At 39.4% G+C, this 18,709-nt stretch overlaps 1 protein-coding gene across 8 annotated transcripts in view; it reads right to left on the bottom strand.

Annotated features, from left to right (window-relative positions):
* The window catches only part of SMARCA2 (SWI/SNF related BAF chromatin remodeling complex subunit ATPase 2), a 195,160-nt gene that overhangs the window by 116,966 nt on the left and 59,485 nt on the right, over positions 1–18,709 (bottom strand). For all 8 annotated transcript variants that reach the window (XM_058301759.2, XM_058301765.2, XM_023588455.3 and 5 more), the window contains exons 10-15: positions 11,059–11,112; positions 8,272–8,402; positions 7,998–8,055; positions 7,239–7,339; positions 5,675–5,822; positions 889–1,052 (exon numbers count right to left, since the gene is read on the bottom strand). In XM_058301759.2, the coding sequence (XP_058157742.1) occupies positions 889–1,052; positions 5,675–5,822; positions 7,239–7,339; positions 7,998–8,055; positions 8,272–8,402; positions 11,059–11,112 (656 nt within the window). The remainder of the gene's footprint in view (positions 1–888; positions 1,053–5,674; positions 5,823–7,238; positions 7,340–7,997; positions 8,056–8,271; positions 8,403–11,058; positions 11,113–18,709) is intronic.

The raw sequence follows: 18,709 nt of genomic DNA, 5'->3' as shown, positions 1-18,709 counted from the left end.
TAAATCTGCCAAGAAGAGAAGGGGAAAAAAATACTGAATGACTCTTTAAAAATCCCTTCAGGTGTCATTATAATAAGCAAGCTGGAATATGCAAAGTACAGAAAAAAATGCAAAATATAGACTCAAAATACAGCTAAAATGCTAAGGATGTCTAAATACTGTGGATTCAGATAGTTGAGACAAAAAAGGCTGTAAAAGTTATTTATTTAGACACAATGTGAAGAAAATGCAAAAAGAAAAACCGTCTTCTTACTCAAGGTCCCAGTTTGGATTAGCACTGAGATCTCTAATGAGAATAAAGTTGCAACCTAGCACCCCCAGGCAGGGGCACTACACTCCAGGGGAGGGTGTTGGAAATAGCCCTTCACTCCGGAGCAGCCACTAAAGACACCAGCCAGGCACTGGAATCTGACTGTGAACAGCCCAGACCTGTCCTCAGGAAGCCGCCAAATCACTGAAACCTAAACTGCACTTACTGAGGTAGGTTAAAGGTAAAATTCATGGTTATGATTTTGATTTAGGCTATATTTTGAAAGACCACAATAAAGGAAAATTTAAGACTCCATAAACTACAGAAAAAGATTTTTGGAAATGGAACCAAAAACTCTTCTCCTTAATGAACCACTTAAGGAGTGATGAGAAATAAGACCCATTTTGCACTAGGCAGGCTGTGTAGACCGCAATGCAAGCGGCTGATAAATCACCCGGTCCCGTGCTGTAACAGCCACTCAAGGAGGGGGAGGGATGGAAACCTAAATTCCAAATGCATGTTCTTGGTAATCTGCCACATGCCACAATTCTGCCTTGAGTGAAAAACAAGGACAAGCTACTAATAGGGCAATCTGCAATGTATGGAAAGATAACTGTGGGATAAATGACTTTACTTACGAAAGGGGAACAATGATGAGATAGGGGCCATTGAGTCTTTTGTGCTCCATCAGATAAGTGATGAGTGCAATGGTCTGTATGGTCTTTCCTAGCCCCATTTCATCAGCTAAGATTCCATTCAGATTGTTATTATACAGTGAAACCATCCATTCCAGGCCCTGGAGCTGAAATGAAGAGTAATTGCTTCAATTATCCAAGATCTGCACAGGTAATTAATACTAATACAACTCAAGTGAGGCTGCCACTTCTTAACTCCTCGCTGCTCTATGGTGGGTTTCCCACAGTAGGAAAGTGGGGAAGCACCAGCAGAAAAAGAATTTAGAAGAAGAGCCAGTAATCGTCCCTGCTGCTTGGCAGGTGCTGAGTGTTAATCAGATTTAGAAATGACGGGCTGTAGCAAACTGGTGGGATTTGAAGCAGCTTTGCCACTCGTCCCCACTTAGCATTTCACAGTGTACAGAATTCTGGAATTATTATAAATGAAGAAAATCCAAACCAAACTCTACTCCAACCACTCCAGGAACAAAAGCCAGTGTGAGGATTAAAGGTAAACCAGAAACTCATCAGAGATGAATGAGTAGAAACACTGCCTTCCTGGTAATGAAGAGCCTAACCCCAGGGTGGGGGCCCTGAGTGAGGGCGCAGAGTGACCAGGGAGCCAGGGAGGACTCTGCTGAGCCCCCGTAGCACAACTGTCTTTTGGGTGGAGAGAAAGCTCCAAAACACATGGAAACTGCAGTGTGGATAATCCTCACTGGCAGCACGCTGGAAGCTGATCGTCTGGAAATGTGTCCAACGTATATTTGAAGTACGAAAGCACTACACCAGTGACTCAGCTTTGGATTTCCTATGTTAAATACCAGAAAGGTTGGGTGAAAATACAAAATAGTTAAACCTCCTCTCTCCCCTACCTCAATTCTCTCCCACCTTTGTACCAGGGATGCTGGGTTTAAATGATAGGACAAACTATTTATATACATATATATATATATTAGTTGACGTCAATGTAACTTCCTAATGAAGTTATGTTTAGAGAAACGTTAAAATTAATTTGTTTTATGTAAGAACAAAGCAAGTGGTTCATTTGTTCTAAATACGTATTAAGTGACTATTCTGTGCAAAGTACTGTGTAAGGAGCTGCAGCAGATACGGAGCTAGATGTGAACAGAGTCAAGGAAGAGACAAGCAGCCTAGCACACGTACACCACGCCACCACGCCGAGGGGAAGTGGTTGACAGCCCCAGTGTCATGGGCATAAAATTGTAATGACCAGGCTTTTTCATAGGGAGAGCACTGCAATGGTTTGAAGAAATACCTTCACAAGCCACTCGGGGTACCTAATACCATGCAAGACTCCAAGGCCTCCCAAAGGTTTTTGCAGAACTACAGCACCACCAAGAGATGGGGAGAGAAACAGGAAGAACCTCTGTGAGAGAATGGGGAAAGGAGAGGGGGGAATGCTCAGAGGCCACCAGGTGGTGGGCAGAAGAGCCCAATGCCTGTAGCATGGCCCCAAGACCACAGACTTTTAGGGAAGTCAAATAAATGCCAGAAGATCTGGATCCTCTGTAGGTTTTTGGTTCTTCGTCTTTAAAAGAAAATTGGTAAGGGGGCATCTGGACCATTTGCAGATAAAAAGAACCAGAAACTGGCAGCAAAACGGGACCAGAAATCCACCAAAATTGTGGGAAGTGGTCTGGACTTTCCCAGGTCACGGGAATTGGGAGGCTGGAACTGAACCAAACTTAGGGAGTGCTCCAGGCAGCAGGAAGGCCCCAGCCAGGTCAAAGTCAAATAATTATTAATTGTATAAAAAGTTGTCATGGAGCAAGAAGATGGAGAGCTTACTTGTGAACAGAGTGATCAGGGAAGGTTTTGAGTCACAATTTGAACTGGTTTGTGAGACATGGAAAGGATCTCATCAGGCAGGTATGGGCAGTTGTATTCCAGGGAAAGGGAACTTCTCGAGGAGAAAGCTCAGAGGGGACAGCGTGAGGAATCCAGCCGAGGGAATGCACATGTAGAAACAGGAGGAGATACGGTTTGGAAAGAGAGTAACAAAGACTGTTGGACAGCAGGAGGAAATCAGTGTGGCATTAAAAGTTACTTAAAGGGAGTGGAAGTGGCTCAAGCAGTTGAGTGCTCACCTCCCACCTAGTTTCAGTTCCTGGGGCCTCCTAAAGAAGTTAAGCAGATGCTGCAATGAGCAGACACAACAACAAGCAGATGCTGCAGATGCCACAACAAGCAGATGCCACAACCAGATGCAATGCTGTAACCATTGCAATGAGCAGATGTTGCAACGAGCAAATGTTGCAATGAGCAGATGCTGTAGTGAGCAGAAGCTGCAATGAGCAGGTGCTGCAACCACTACAACAAGCAGACGCTGCTGCTGTTCTCATGATATGCCTTTTCTTTTTTTAATTAATTTATTTTTTTATTTCTCTCCCCTTCCCATCCCCAGTTGTCTGCTCTCTGTGTTCATTCGTGTTCTTCTGTGACCGCTTCTATCCTTATCCGTGGCACCGGGAATCTGTGTTTCTTTTTGTTGCATCATCTTGTTGTGTCAGCTCTCCATGTGTGTGGTGCCATTCTTGGGCAGGCCACACTTTCTTTCACGCTGGGCGGCTCTCCTTACGGGGCGCACTCCTTATGTGTGGGGCTCCCCTATGCGGGGGGCACCCCTGTGGGGCAGGGCACTCCTTGCACATGCATCAGCACTGTGCGTGGGCCAGCTCCACACGGGTCAAGGAGGCCCAGGGCTTGAACAAGGAGGCCTGGGGTTTAAACCTCAGACCTCCCATGTGGTAGGCGGACGCCCTATCTATTGGGCCAAGTCCACTTCCCAATATGCTGTTTTTTAATGGAAAAGCATGACTGGTTATTCAAACTTCTGTCTAGTAAAGATATATTCTCAAATAATGACCTAAATAAGTTGGCATTTTAAGAAATAATAACTGACAGTATTTGTTGCCACTGATCAAATTCAAGCTTTCAAATGAAAATTAGAATATTAGAAAATTTGAATCTCCCATTATGAACTTGACAGCTTCTTAGTCCTTAAAGGTTTTTCTGACGAGATCGATGAATGCAATTTTTAATATTATATAATGAAACACGTCAATATTTATAAGATGTGTACAGTTCGGATCAATGTTTTCCAAATGACCACTCCGTAATATTAAAAAAATCATGCATGGGAAAAATATCCATTCAAAGACAAACTGATGGAGTTTTAATGTAACAAAGTACAAAAAAGTTTATTGTTATGATATGGGTTCAGATTCTACATTGCAACTAACCTTTGTGACACTATAATTTGCCAAATCTTAGTGTAGTATCACTCTTTTCCAACTACATATCTGCTTGAGGCTGAGTTTTTTTTCATATACTTCAACCAAATCAACATATCACAACACAATGTATGCAAAAGCAGATAGGAGAATCCAGCTGTCTTCTTTTAATCCAAACGTTAAGGAGATTTATACAAATGTAAAACTGTGCCACTCTCCTCACTAAATTTATTTTTCTGTTTTGGAGAATACAATTATGTCATATAAAATATGTTACTTACGTTAACATGTAATATATTACTGTTATTTTAAGTGAATTTTAAGCATTTTTTAATTTCCCAGTTTTAATTTCTATTATCATAAATATATATAGCTATAACCCACATAAGCATCATATTTTCAGGGTCCTAAATAAGTTTTAAGAGTTTAGAGGACCTAAGATGAAAATGTTTGAGAACCATTGGAACACAAAGCATGTATTTCCTCAAGTGGATTCCAGAAGACCCAAGAAGCTGTTTAATAGGTGATAGATGAAAAGAGGACTTGGGAAGTAAGATGTTACACAGGTTGTTTTACTGCAGGATGCTAATGTGCAATAATAGATCACACTTTATCTGAGCAAATTCATTATGTGTGGATGAGCATCATGGAGGACCAAGAGGGCTGCTACAGGGTTATCGCATAGCTGGTGGCCAGGACAGGACTGGGTTATGCCTATTATTGATAGTATGGGCTCCTTTTCAATCTCAAAAGTATCTGCATTTGGAATAGTAAATTGTATAGTAATTCTAGTTACAGTTGAACTATAGTGTATACTTATTTGAACAAAGGACTTTTACTTTTACTTTTCTTTCTAAGAAATAGCTCTTGGAACTAATTCTCCAAAGGACACAGTTTGAAGAAACACTAGATGGTCTAAAGAAAAGAAGTGGTAGCAGACAGAAGACAAGAGCTGACCTCAATTCAGCCAGGTTAAATGAAACATCTGTTATGCTTACAAAGTAGATTTCATCAAAACCTGCATACTCACAACTTCATTGTGCCTTAAAAAAAAAAGCATAAGTATAGTAGATGGCTATTCCTAGGCAGTTGATTCCAGTGCATGAAAACTAGAGCCACAAGTAAAATTTTACAGAAATACTTCATTTACTTCAAGATGAGGCATGGATATTCACTACAGTAAGAAAATGTGGCTGAGTATTCCATCTTGAAGAGATCTGCAATGAAACTGATCCAAATGTTAAGCCGGTATTTCTTAAAATTCATCCGAAAACCATAAAAGAGAAAACTGGTATGCCCTAGTAAAGAAGGTAAAATGGAAGCATTTTACAGAGTAGAATTACAGGCATACTAGAGAGAATCTCAAATATGATAAGCAATGTGACCTAAAATTTTCCTCTATCATCAAAACCTCATGAGCAATCACCATGTGCATGACATGCCCCAGTCAAAAGGTTATTACTTGCCAAGGAAACACAAACCACACGGGTTACCTGATAATGCTTTAGGGTTCCATTAATGAGGAGGGCAGACTGCTTCTCGACCCTCTCAGATATTGCATGAGCCACAGTGTAGTAGGACTGGGAACCTCTGGCGCTGTACTGCATGCTGTATTCATCATCCACATCTTGCTTGGCTGTCCTGAGATAGATAAAGTGGAGAACCACACACACAGACATTCCATGTGTTATGTAAGTCAATAAAAAATGAATGGCTATACCAAATGTATGCTATGGACCATAGTTAGTGGTAATAGTTGATGATGTTCTTCCATAATCTATAACAAATGCTCCACACCAATGTAAGGTGTTGGTGGAGGGGTGATGTATGGGAATTCTGCACATTATGCATGATTGTTTGGTAAGCTCATAACTTCTCTAATAAAAAAAAGTATATATTTAAAAAGTAAATGGAAAGCCTGAAATAACTGCAATAAGTATGGCTGATTTATCACCTACCATATGCCTTGCAGTCGGCATACATCTGTATCCTCACTAAAACTGAACAAGGTAGGCATTATTATCACCCTCATTTTAGGCATGTGAAAAACTTGTGGCCAGAAGGTCAGTTAATTTGCCCAAGGTCCCACCACTACAAGGAAGCAGAACCAAGATTTGAACGCAGGTCTGCTTGACCTCAAATGACCAATAGGAGCATGAACCCAGCACCTGCAGATTAATGCTATGCCAGTGTTCTCCTAAACTCTTAGGACACCAAGATAAATCCTATTCACAGACCCCTGGCTAAGGCTTTGAAGACAGGTGAGAGAGGGCCAAAGATGACAGAGGTAGGGAAGAAGAAAGGGAGCTTTCTGTCTGTGACTTGTTAACAAGCATGTATTTTGTTCTACAGGCAATAAGGGGCCAGTAAAGGGTTTTTTAAAAACCCTCAGTGCAGGGGCAAGGGCAGACCAGTAAAACAAAGGTTCCTAAAGTGGGGCTTACAGCCCAGGAATAAAAGGATGAAATAGTAGGTTATCTGATGCTGATTTTTAAAAACCTCATCCTTTTCAAATTTCCATTTTTCAAATGGTTTCAAAACAATATTCTTTATAATTAGAGCTGTACAAGCCAAGAGATTTGCAGACCTGGTATAGAGGATGGACCAGAACAGGGTAAGACATGCAGCTGGGCCACTCAGAAGCGGGGAAGGAGGAGAGCTTCAAGGCGTGCTGCAGAGACTCCGTGGGAGTTTGTGGCTTTCTGCAGAGCCGAGCAAGGTGCTTCACACTGTGTGTCTGGCTGAGTGCTGATGTCATTAAGTAGGGAGGAAAGGCAAGCAGAGCAGTGAGCTTGAAGGCAAGTGCGATTTTTTCAATCCGGAAGCGAAGTGCAAATGGCAGGTGTACAGCTTAGGAGTGAGCCAGACCTGCAGGGCGGAGCTCAGGAGGGAGCACAGGACAGAAGGAAGGAGAAGAGCTGCACAAAGACCTGGGGTCTAGTGGCAAGTGGTGTGTGGGCATGAAGTCCCTTTTAATTTTTTCTAAAAGAAAATTCATAAAGCATCACCTTCATGAATCACATTTCGAAGGGAACAAACTCTCTGAGAGATACGTACTCAATGATCTGCTTAGCATCCTTCTCAGAAACGTCTTCACTGTTGGGATCCAGAAGAATTTTCTCTTCCATTTCCTGCCTACTAGACTCTTCTTCGTCATCCTAGGGAAGGAAGAAAGATATGAGAGAAATTACATTCCAACAAGGGAACTTCTATGATTGGCCATTTCCTGAAAACAGGCTAAACAGCCTTCAACTTCACAAATGAAGTAAGTAAAATATAACTAAGAGAAGAAGTGAGTTTATCAACTATTTAAACCAGGCAGTATTCGAATCCATGCTGTTTAGATTGCTGAATCAGAGCACTAAGGGGACTCTCTGGTTATCATCTAGAACCCTTGTTCTCAAGAAGAAATACGCAAAACCATGCAGGAAAGATGGATATTTATCATTATCCGTTATCAAAGAGTCCTGCAGATCACATCTGCTTTCATTTACTTAGCAAAATTCTATATCCCTCTCTTCAAAGCCAGGGATCTTAACATCCTCCATCTTATAAAACTGCTATCTCTGATGATGCTGGTGGAACTTTCATGATCCCACATGCGTTCCCGTAGAGGAACTGGAGTTTGTAAGTACGCAGCTTCCTGTGGCTGCTTCACATCACACATTTATGAGTACTGAGATAAAGACTGTCAACTTGGCAAAGGATTCAGTACGCTCCACCTCTCAACCACGTACTGATTTGGGGGTTACAAAAAATTTTTTACATGTAGGTAAATTCAGAAATACAAAACGAGGATCGACTGTTCACACGTACCTCCTCCTCATAATCAGAATCACTCTCTTCACTGTCAGATCTAGGGGCAACTTCATAGCTACAGGAAAAGGAATGGGGAAGATGAAGGAGATTCATTCTTTGATTATAAAGCAATATATGTACACATAAAGTAACTGACACATTCTACGTGCGAATTGATAAATGCAAATGCCAATTTCAACCATTTCAGGAGAAGCCATGTTGTTTTAATTTCAAGATTTTACAAGGGCAACTGAAATAAAAAGCCAAAAGAACACCAAAGTTTCTGCTTTACCCAGGATTCATTTCCAACCAGGCATCCAACTGGCTTGCTTTGGGTGCTTCTGGTCCAAAAAGGACCTTTCCAGTTTCCGTGTGAGTCACTTTGACAGGGAGATCACTCATCTGACTGCTCTCATCTATCGGCTAGAAAGGAAGAAAACACATCATCTCCTGAGGTTGAGATATTCTACCAATTCTGTGGTGAATGTTTCTCAGTTTTTTGGCATCTGAAACCTCTTTCTGTGTTTGAAGATTTCACCGCCTACTGAGTCTTGGTGGGAAGCAGGAAGTCACCTCCCACGATAGGAACTGAAATTGTCAGCCTCCTTTGCAGCTAGGCTACAGACACAAGACCTTGGCTCCACCAACTGGATGCCCTCACCAAGGCTCTGAAAATTAGGAGCTGGCAATTCAAGAAATCGGAGACTAAGAGGAACATTGGTACAAGGACAAATAACAGCGGTTGCAGTGCTAGTGTTGAGGTGTTGGCCATGCCAAGCTTCTGTCTCCTCTGGGTAGCAGGACCTGCTACTGAGTGTATCCCTGAATCAGATTCCCCAGCTCTCCTGGAGCTATGATGAGTTAGCCAATACCCTATGACACAATCCCTTCTTAAAATCAGGAATCTCTTTGGTGGTTGGTTACGTTTCCACAAAATCAGGGTCCTTTAGGTTAAACCAAACCACCAGGTAACTAACCCAACTGCTGGTTTGTGTAGCATGATAAAGAAAAAAGCTCTGCTCATCTGAAACCCAGTGAATCAACCGAGACTGAGCTGAAGGTTATTTCTAGACTTTGCATGAAAAATGGCTTGCTCAGAAAATTAAGAGAGAAAATGAAATTGCAGAGATTCTGTTTAGTGTACTTCAGGCAACACATTGTTTTAAAAGGTCTAAAACGAAGGAATCTTATGCAAACAAATGCTTCAGATTACAGGATGGCCATTTTTCTAGGAACAGATCCCCAGGCAAGACCTCTGCTTGGAAATGCTTCGTTTGTAAGTAGTTCAAGTTATCTATCTCCTAAAAGTAATAAAAGTGAATGTTTAGACAATTCATTAATTTCAAAGAATATTTCCTAACTTATTTTGTACTAGAGTTCAGCAAGAATGATAGGGGAAAAAAAACAACAGTATGCTGTAAGTTATCTTCTATTTCTTGTAGGAAATGCTAAAAACAGTAGTTCTTTTCCCCTAATTCTCACACAAAGTACTGTCAGAATAAGAAATAATACATTTGTAATTATTCACAAAAATAACCTTTAAAAAAGGAAAAGGCATACTAAAAAGTGGTCTCTTTTAATTCTTTTATGTGTGCTAAGCAATGGTTGCAAACACCATTACTTTCCATGCCAAGATGATGCTTCATCCTCTTGAATGTAAAAGGTCATCTATACACTCACAAGATAAAGAAATCCACCATTTGCCATCATTTCCCTTGGAAAAATCATATTCCGTTATCTTTAACTATTATAATATAGCTTGTTTTATTGCTTATGTCATGCCTCAAGGAAAATTGAAAATCACTGGCTAGAATTAGAACATTGGGGAAAAAACACAGAATGAGCACAGCAGAGTGTAAAAAGAACATTATTTCAAAACAAACTGAGCAAGATATCCACTTTGCAAACTTCAGCAAACAGAAGACACAAGATTAAGAAGGGATTAAAAAAAAAAGGTGTATGTCACAGGCCCAAGAGTAGTAGCTAATTTTTCCAAGAGGTAATAAGAGATAAGGGCACTATTACACTAACATGTTAAATCCCTCCCTGTGCACTTGTTAATTACAGACCAATGTGAGGCATGCTTAGGTAAGGCGAGGCTTTTACAAATTAGAGTTGTTTCTAAGTGCTCTAATATATGGTATTCTCCCCCTATCCCAGCCTCCTCTGAGTTTCTTACACATTAGACACTTATCCTGATCCTTTCTTTCCTTGTGATGGATTATAGTGGTTAAGCAACATTTTTTGTTCAAGAGGTTTCTGCATACAATAGTAATTTCCACCTTTTTTCGGCATCCAGGCTGTTCACATTCACAATACAGTACATCTTGCAAGCACAATGGTTCTAGAACGGGAAGAGGCAGACCCCCGCCCAACCTAATCCTCCAAGCAGGTTTTTCACAATCTGTGAGAAGGGGAAGGCAGTTTGAAACAAATCCCTTTCACATCCTGCTCTCGGTGTGTGCCTCCTCATTGTGAATCACTGGCACAAAACCCTGAGTTTTCAAAAAAAAACCCAATAGATAAAATTGTATTCTCATGCTTCTTCAGAATATTGGCAATGGTAGTAACTAAAATTTAGGAATCTGCTGCGGAATATACAAATAGAAACTGTATTGTAACCCTATAGAAAATGACAAAAAGTAATTTCACCAAATAAGTGGCTTGTTTGCCTTGTGTATTTTTATAATCTCAAAGTAGTAATAAACTAGCGAATCTGGGCCATACTATAATGCTTCTGTATTGTTTCCTATGCAAATGTAATTACAGAGTCACCTAAGATTCTTACATATTCTATGTGTTCTTCAACATATGCTTATATGTACATAGAAAAGTCTGGAGTGGTACAGAAGAAACTTAATATTTGTTGATTGGTAGTCTGAGGTAGAGGAAGATAACTTTTCCCTACATGTCATTTTATACAATCCTCCTTTTCTACTATGCAAATGTACTACTATTTTTACTTGAACATGAATAGCTGAGGAAAAAGAAAATTATGACACACAGAGAATGGGACTGGAAGGTATGGAAGGGACTCTAATTCAGCAGAACACAGCAGCAATAGTTAAAAATCCCTTACCTCTCCATCTGGTCCCAGGGCAGACTCCCCTCCCTCAGCATTCTCTTCAGCCTTCTGCAAAACAGCCACATTAAATGTTATGGGTAAATCAAGAAAACGGGCACAGGATTTACCTAAGAGTATTTCATGACTAGCAATTACCATCTAACAAAGCATAACCATCAAAGTCTTTTATTTCTATTTCTCTTCCTGATCTGAGGCTGTGTGCATTTTATTAACAACGTGCAGAGTCATTTAAAGCCAGGTCTGAGGTCAGCACACAAGAGGATTGTAGGTCATGAGCCTAACACGTGGCAGCATTGGGATAGTGGGCAGATTCTGAAATGTTCTTCCCAGGTTTGGCACTGTGAAGACAAGTTCTGATGTGATTAACTCAATCTTCCTATCCCCTAAGCAAGTTTTTATCATTGCTAAAGAGCAACGACCTAAAAATGCCCAACAAGAACCAGCCGTGCACCGCTCCTAGGTCATAAAAATGTCTAATAATGCAAAAAGCTGTGCATTCTCTGGATGTTTTTCATTCTACCTAATTGGCTCTCATGATGGATAGTATTTCCCCACATAGTATATGGTAAAATATAATGCAGATATTGTGATCTCACGAAAATTCTGCCAACTACCATTTCTTAAATATTCCATTATCTTAGTCCATTAACCTCTATGTGCCTCAAAGACAGCCTAAATGAAAATCTAGGATTGTGCCACATTTTGTATATACCTGAGAGTCTCATCCCTATTAGATACAAAATAGTCTAAAATTTCTTAAATTTGTAACAACCCCTCTAACAAGAGAAATCTTTAATATCACCTTTACGGCATCCTCATTTTAGAGCTGTTGAAAAGCTATACTACTTCTGTGTATTAAAATGAAAAGAAAAAAATTTTAATCATTTCCTTTATCAAGATATTTAAGAAAATAAGCTTTCCTTCCCTGGACCATTTAGTTAATTAAAATATATATATAATGATACATAAAAAATATTAACTCAATTATAATTCATGTTTGCCTTCTATGAAAACAAAAATTCAGTTGTTTCCTGATAAAACAGCTTTAACAGAAAATGTTTAACAGTGAAAATCCAGTCTTTCATTTACACTAAAGAAACCCAGTTCCATAAATGCTTGAACTTTGTTGGAGTTCTCTTACAGTACAATTTTTTTACGAAAACACACGGATGTATGTATGGATGCCCTGGCACAAGACATAAAAAACGTACGTTCTACCAACAAGTAGGACATAAAATACTCTCCTCAGTTACAATTTCCCAAGATTTAATTTTCTGTTTATATCACCCCAAACTGAAAATATTTGTAAGCTCAAAAGGACAGACTGGCATTCAAAACCTCGACTTTGGTTAGGGATATACACTAAACAATGCGAACAACGGCAGAACCCCTCAGTTCAATAGGAAACCATCCCTGCCATCAGGCCCTGAAGCTTCCATTTTCGAATTCTCAGGCACTCGACTCAGGTGACTGTTTTCATTAATGGGAGAAAGCCAATTAATCCCACTAATCTTTCCACAAAAGTCAGAAAAAAAGCTACAAATTTGGCCAATAAAGACAATCAAATGAGACCCAATGAATAGGCCAATTTCAAATCTCTATCAGGGGGAAAATGGATCACCATGTCAATGAATAGTACGAGGAAAGGCTTGAAGCACCATAAACTGATAGAAGCAAAACTGTTCTAAAGGATAATCTCATATGTATATACTGTAGATTACCTGGTGTGTTGTCTCAAACTGTTTCATAATCAGGCCATTTCATTACCTAAAATCGTGTAAACTAAAATTTTAACAATCCCTTTAAATATCAAATTTTGAGAGGCAATGAAATATTTGATTTAAAAAAGTAGGTTCTGGAATTAGGACAATCTGAGTTTGAAGCCCAGCTCTGCCACTAAGTGCAAGGGACCACAGTTGTGTGATCTTGAGACAATTTTCTCTTTATGTTTTGGTTCCCTCTTCTGCAAAAGAGGGACGGATGATAAGAGTAACTACTTCAGAGGGCTGCTGAGGGACTGGGTCACTATTCCAATATGTACAATTCAACATTACATGTAATATGATATATGTTGCAAACTTGAATCTCCCCCACAGAAAAGCCATCAATGCCAATCCAAGCGCTATTCTTTTATTATAATAAGAGTGGCTAGAGTTTTGTCTGAAAACTGCCTCTTAAAATCATAAGTTAAAGGATTTCTATTTCTATAATACCAATGTATTCCCACACTTAAGAGGGCTGACATCCAGAAGATAAATATATGGGGAGGGAGGGAGGGAGGAAGGCAGGCAGGCAGGCACCAAGAACAATGTTGTCCTCTTAACATACACCCAATGAAATATTATTATTGTACTTAGGTGCTAATGTATTTGGAAAGTCACAAAACAGTTCAGAACACACAGGCAAAATGTTTCATTGTACAAGCGCTCTGTGAGATGCCCTGTACTCATGCCCAATTCTATATTATTATATGAGGTGGAAGGCAGGTGGCAGTCTACTCTATGGCAAGTATGTCAAGTTCTCCCACCATGCTTTGGATTCTTTCAATTTGATGGCCATCTCTGGTAGCTTTGCTTCCAGGAATCCATGTTCTTAACAACAAACTGGTGCTTATCTTAAAAAGTCCCTCCCCTTTTTTTTGTTCAAAATCAACTCCAAATAGATGACGACTGGTGCTTCTGTATGAACTAATCTTGCATCGTCTCTTATCACCTTGTGCTGATGGAGCAACTGCCACTGTTACCTCCTGCCACATGAGGGAGTTTTACATATAGTTATCTGTGTCATGTAATTACAAATACAAGCTATCAGTATTATTGGCCGATGCCTGAGCTTACTTCCATTGGTTAAAAAAAAAGAACATGTATAGTTCATACATTAATCCTAATGGGAAAGAAGGAACTCCTATACTGACTTCTTTCTACCTGCAAAAAGTTGGAGCCCATTATGCTCATGTAGTGAGGGAGGGGGTTATTAACCCGGTCACATAAGGGGGCATGAAACAAATTACACATAACAAAAGACAACTTGGTTTCCCAATTTCAAGGCTAAAGTCAATCCATACCCTCTATTTAGAAATGTTCATAAATCACGGAGGCATGTACATGGCTTCCCATCTTCAGTGTAGAAACCATATAAAACAGCCAACAACAGGTCCAAGGAGGAAATGGGTCCTAAGTGAAGGAATCCCATCTAAGCTGAACTCAAGAAAATGGACTTCAGTGAGGCTCTTTATTTAGGTTACAACAACACAGTCTACGACCCACCTCATTTTGAACAGAAACAGTTTGATACCAAATATTTTATAATCTATATTACAAAGTGAAGGCATTTTATCCCTCAGCAGGTGCTGTTGTAATATGCTGAAACAACATTCAAATATGCTGGCATCTAAAAGATTCATTCTGCTTCAGTGGAAACGTAAGCTTTCAGAAACCACTTGGGTTATTTTCCCTGTCATTTAAGTGGACCTTTGAGCATTAAGGTAGGTGATCAGGCAATAAAATATGCCCAGGAATATCAAATTAACAGTATCGCACATTACTTTGGTTGTATCATGCAGAGAAAACGAATTGGAACATTTTTACTCAAGTAACTGGTCAATCCAGTTAAGCAGGACCTTAATCCAAACTTAAGGTTTCACTCATTTTGACACTGAGCTAATCACATAAATCTAATCACTGTGGTATTGTGTTTACCTATGCTGACATCAGTCTCTGGAGGCGAATGCAGATTTACCTTAGAATCTTTCTTTCACCTATGAAAATCTTCTTGCAGAGGAAAACTGCAATACTTTCTATTATCTTTGGGGGGAAAGTAAGAAAAGAATTGAGAAGAATCAGAGGAATAACTGAATTTAAAACAAATGTCTTAACAACACTCATACTTTGCATTTCACACTCTATCAAAAATTATGAGGGGCTTTTCTGACTACTGATACTTAAAAAATATAAAAACACATTTTCAATTACTACATTGATCCATACATTTTATGCCAGGAAGGATCCCCCTCCACAACTTCACAGTCCTAAGATTTACTTATAATAAATAATAAAATAAGTGGCTAATAAGGAGTGACAGAGAAAAACACTCCTTTTAGAGAGGAATACAGGCACCACAATGAAAAAGACTACTGGCCCAGCATGGCACAATGTAGTCTCTCAATATGTCCCTATTAGTATGGTGGATTTCCAAGCAATGTCACAAATAAATAACTGAGCATAGTTCTGCTGGTATACCTTTCATTGGAAGATCTGGAGTGTGGAATTAAATATTTATTTTTGGCGTGAAGTCAACAGCCCTGGAAGCTGAACCCCTGAAATATCCAGATTTTTAAGCAGAAGGGCGGACACTTCTGGCATGAGCTCCTACCCACAGCTTAAAGAAAATCTACTCCTAAAATGCTGCCAGAAATGCCTGATTATCAACTAGAATCACTGTAAATTAGAGGACACATAATTTAAAAAATTATCTTTGTAGGAATAGCAGGAGGGGAGTAATAAGGAGAATCCACCCAAATCCTCATTTTTCTCCTACATGCTTTAATAGTAAAAGAATCTGACATTGTCCTAAAAGACACCCTACCTACTAATAACCAATTTATCCTCAATTAGGAAAAAAAAAATCCAAGATCACCATAAAGAATAGGCAAATAAGACTTTTTCCAAAGTAATTTATAACCACATTTTAACAATCATGATCCCACATTTATGCTACAGAATTGTTTGCTGAAATAATTAATATTTATTGAACACTTACTATGTGCCCAGAAGTGTCCTAAATGCTTAAAATAAGCTTTCCCATGTAATCCTCACAACAAATCTATGAGGTAGGTACTGTTCCTATTTATCACCTTGTTACAGATGAAGAAACTGAAGCACTAGGTAAGAAATCTTTTAATGAAATATCCTACAAAGGAATAATAGCAAATTAGTAAATATTTTATTATGCAGCTATGGATTTAAGGGATTGCATATGACGGCATAATTTGGATGATGGTCTAATTTGCTAATTTAGCATGTTCAATCCTATTTGCACAAACCCTGGTAGCTTTATCTAGCCCCATCCTTGTTTATCCCATTTTCGCTCTGTAGATGTTAGGGAATAGCCAAGGTAGAGGACAAGGACAGAGGTATCAGGGTCATGCTAAGGGCACATATGAGCACATTCATCCTGTAACCCTGAAGACTGGATTCACAGAATTAGATTTTTCAGTACTTTAAAAATTATTCCTCCTGCAAGTAGGTACACAGAGTTTACCTCTTCCATTTCAAAGACATTAATGGAGGACCAGGCGTGAACAAGAAGTTTCTAATTGATTTATAAATGGATACTTCATAGAAATGGCTCAAAGGGCCAGAAGACAAAATTAAGCAAGATCATGACACATTAAAGGAAGCCCACATATTATTCACTGACAAATAAACACAATACACTCCATAAGAAAGAAAAAGGCCTTCTGTGTCACACCGGGGCCAATTTCTACTAATTGCACTCTAGTTTAACACTGGAAGGAAAAAGTAACCCTTTTCAAATGCAAATCAAAACTACAGTGAGATACCATCTTACTCCCATTAGACTGGTGGCTATTAAAAAAACAGAAGAATACAAGTGTTGGAGAGGATATAGAGGAATGGGAACCCTCATCCACTGCTGGTGGGAATGCAGAATGATCCAGCCATTCTGGAGGACAGTTTGGCGGTTTCTCAAAAAACTAGCTATAGATTTGCCTTATGAGCTAGCAATTCCACTGCTGGGTATATACCCAGTACAACTGAAAACAAGGACACAAACCGATATATGCACACCAATGTTCACAGCAGCATTGTTCACTATTGCCAAAAGTTGGAATCAACCCAAATGCCCATCAACAGATGAATGGATAAATAAAATGTGCTATATACATACAATGGAATACTATTCAGCTTTAAGAACGAATACACTACAAACACATGTGATAACATGGATGAATCTTGAGAACCTTATGTTGAGTGAAGCAACCCAGGCATTGGAGGACAAATACTACATGACCTCTCTGATATGAAATAAACAAACAAAGCTGTCTCAGAAAGCTAGAGACTGGATGATAGGCTTATAGGAAATTGGGAGGGAGAGGAAGGTTGTGAGCTGATGCCTACATGGGTGAAATCTATGATAAAGTGGAGGTAAGTAGTTGTACAGGGAAGGGATAAGACAGGGACATAAGGATTCTATTGAGTGGGGCTTTGCAGGTTTGAGGGCAGCTGTGGTTGGGAGGATGGGTCTGATGGCCCAAGTAATTAGGGGGAGTGTTAGACGGAGCAGATGAACGTGGGAGATTGTCCAGTATGTGGTTGAAACTATAATGTTGAAAAAACTCATTAGAAAATATAACAAGGAAGGGTTACTAGTTTAAGGTGCTTAATGGAGGGTACATGAAATAGAGGCAGGCTTCTAGGGATGTGAGTGCTCATCTTGTCAGAGTGCATTATATTATTGGGTGGAGACCCATACAATGAGTGGGAAGATGTACCTCCATCCTGGGGAGGCCTGATGTTCTCAAACACAGGGGAGGGTGTCTCTTGAGAGAATTGGTGGCTCCCAATAGGGGAGGATAGTCTAGTGTGTCAAGCCCTGAGCATTGTCGCAAGTATCTGTGAATCTGGTCCTTCAAGCAGTGAAGCTTGGTTGTGACTGTGGGCCCTGAGGGGAGGGGGACAGAGGAATAAAATAGATGGAAACAGGGTAACTGGGGGGCAATGGAAGTGTTCCACAACATCGTGCAATGATGGATACAGGGCATGTTAAATTTCACCAAAGGTTTATAAGAGTGTATAATCTAAAATGTAAACCATAATGTAACTAAAAATTTAGAAGAGTATACAGTCTAAAATATAAACCATAATGTAAACCAAAATGGTACCAAGTTTGGTAGATATGTTTCAATATCTGTACATCAGCTGCTGCAAATATAACATGAACATGTAAAAAGATCATTGCTGGGGAAGGAGGAAAAGAGTTTGATGTTGGATATATGGGAGTCCCCTACATTGTATATGTGACTTTACTGTGATCTAAAACTTTTTTGAAGACAAAATTTAAAATTTAAAAAAAAGTATGTAGACACTGAGGAAGGAATGAAAGCAATTGCCTTGTCACTGTACATACAGGGCAACACCAATTACTGCGATGAAAGACACAAAGTCAAAAATAAAATTTTATGATATTTTTCATTTTTTAATGCCCCAATTTATTTTTTACTTTATTTTAGTTTTTGTAAATTAGTACGTATTCTATTTCTAATCCTTAAATCTATCATTACTATTTTGTTTTCCTACTAAATGAATTTGGCAATATATTAGCCTCCATTTTTCAAGAAATTTTTAGACCATAGAGGAGTTTGATAATGGCAGGGAGGAACACTGATGTGGAGTATTTGCTATTGATGGGGGACACATGGTTGGGAGGGAGTTCACCAGGGCATGACTATAGGGTATATAAAAGTGTTTGGATATTCGTTGGGTATTGTCATAGTAGTCAGAATTACAAATGGCAACTGAGGGAGTGCTGAGTTCCTATCCAGGGGAGCTCTGTCACATTCCCCAATGGAACAGCAACAATCCCCCAAGTGCAAGGGCAAAGACCAGCAAAGAAGGATGGTCCAAAG

Source organism: Dasypus novemcinctus, chromosome 8 (assembly GCF_030445035.2).
Source record: "Dasypus novemcinctus isolate mDasNov1 chromosome 8, mDasNov1.1.hap2, whole genome shotgun sequence".
NCBI lineage: Eukaryota > Metazoa > Chordata > Mammalia > Cingulata > Dasypodidae > Dasypus > Dasypus novemcinctus.
Note: the sequence above shows the minus strand (reverse complement) of the source record. Positions and strands in the feature narration are given on the sequence as shown.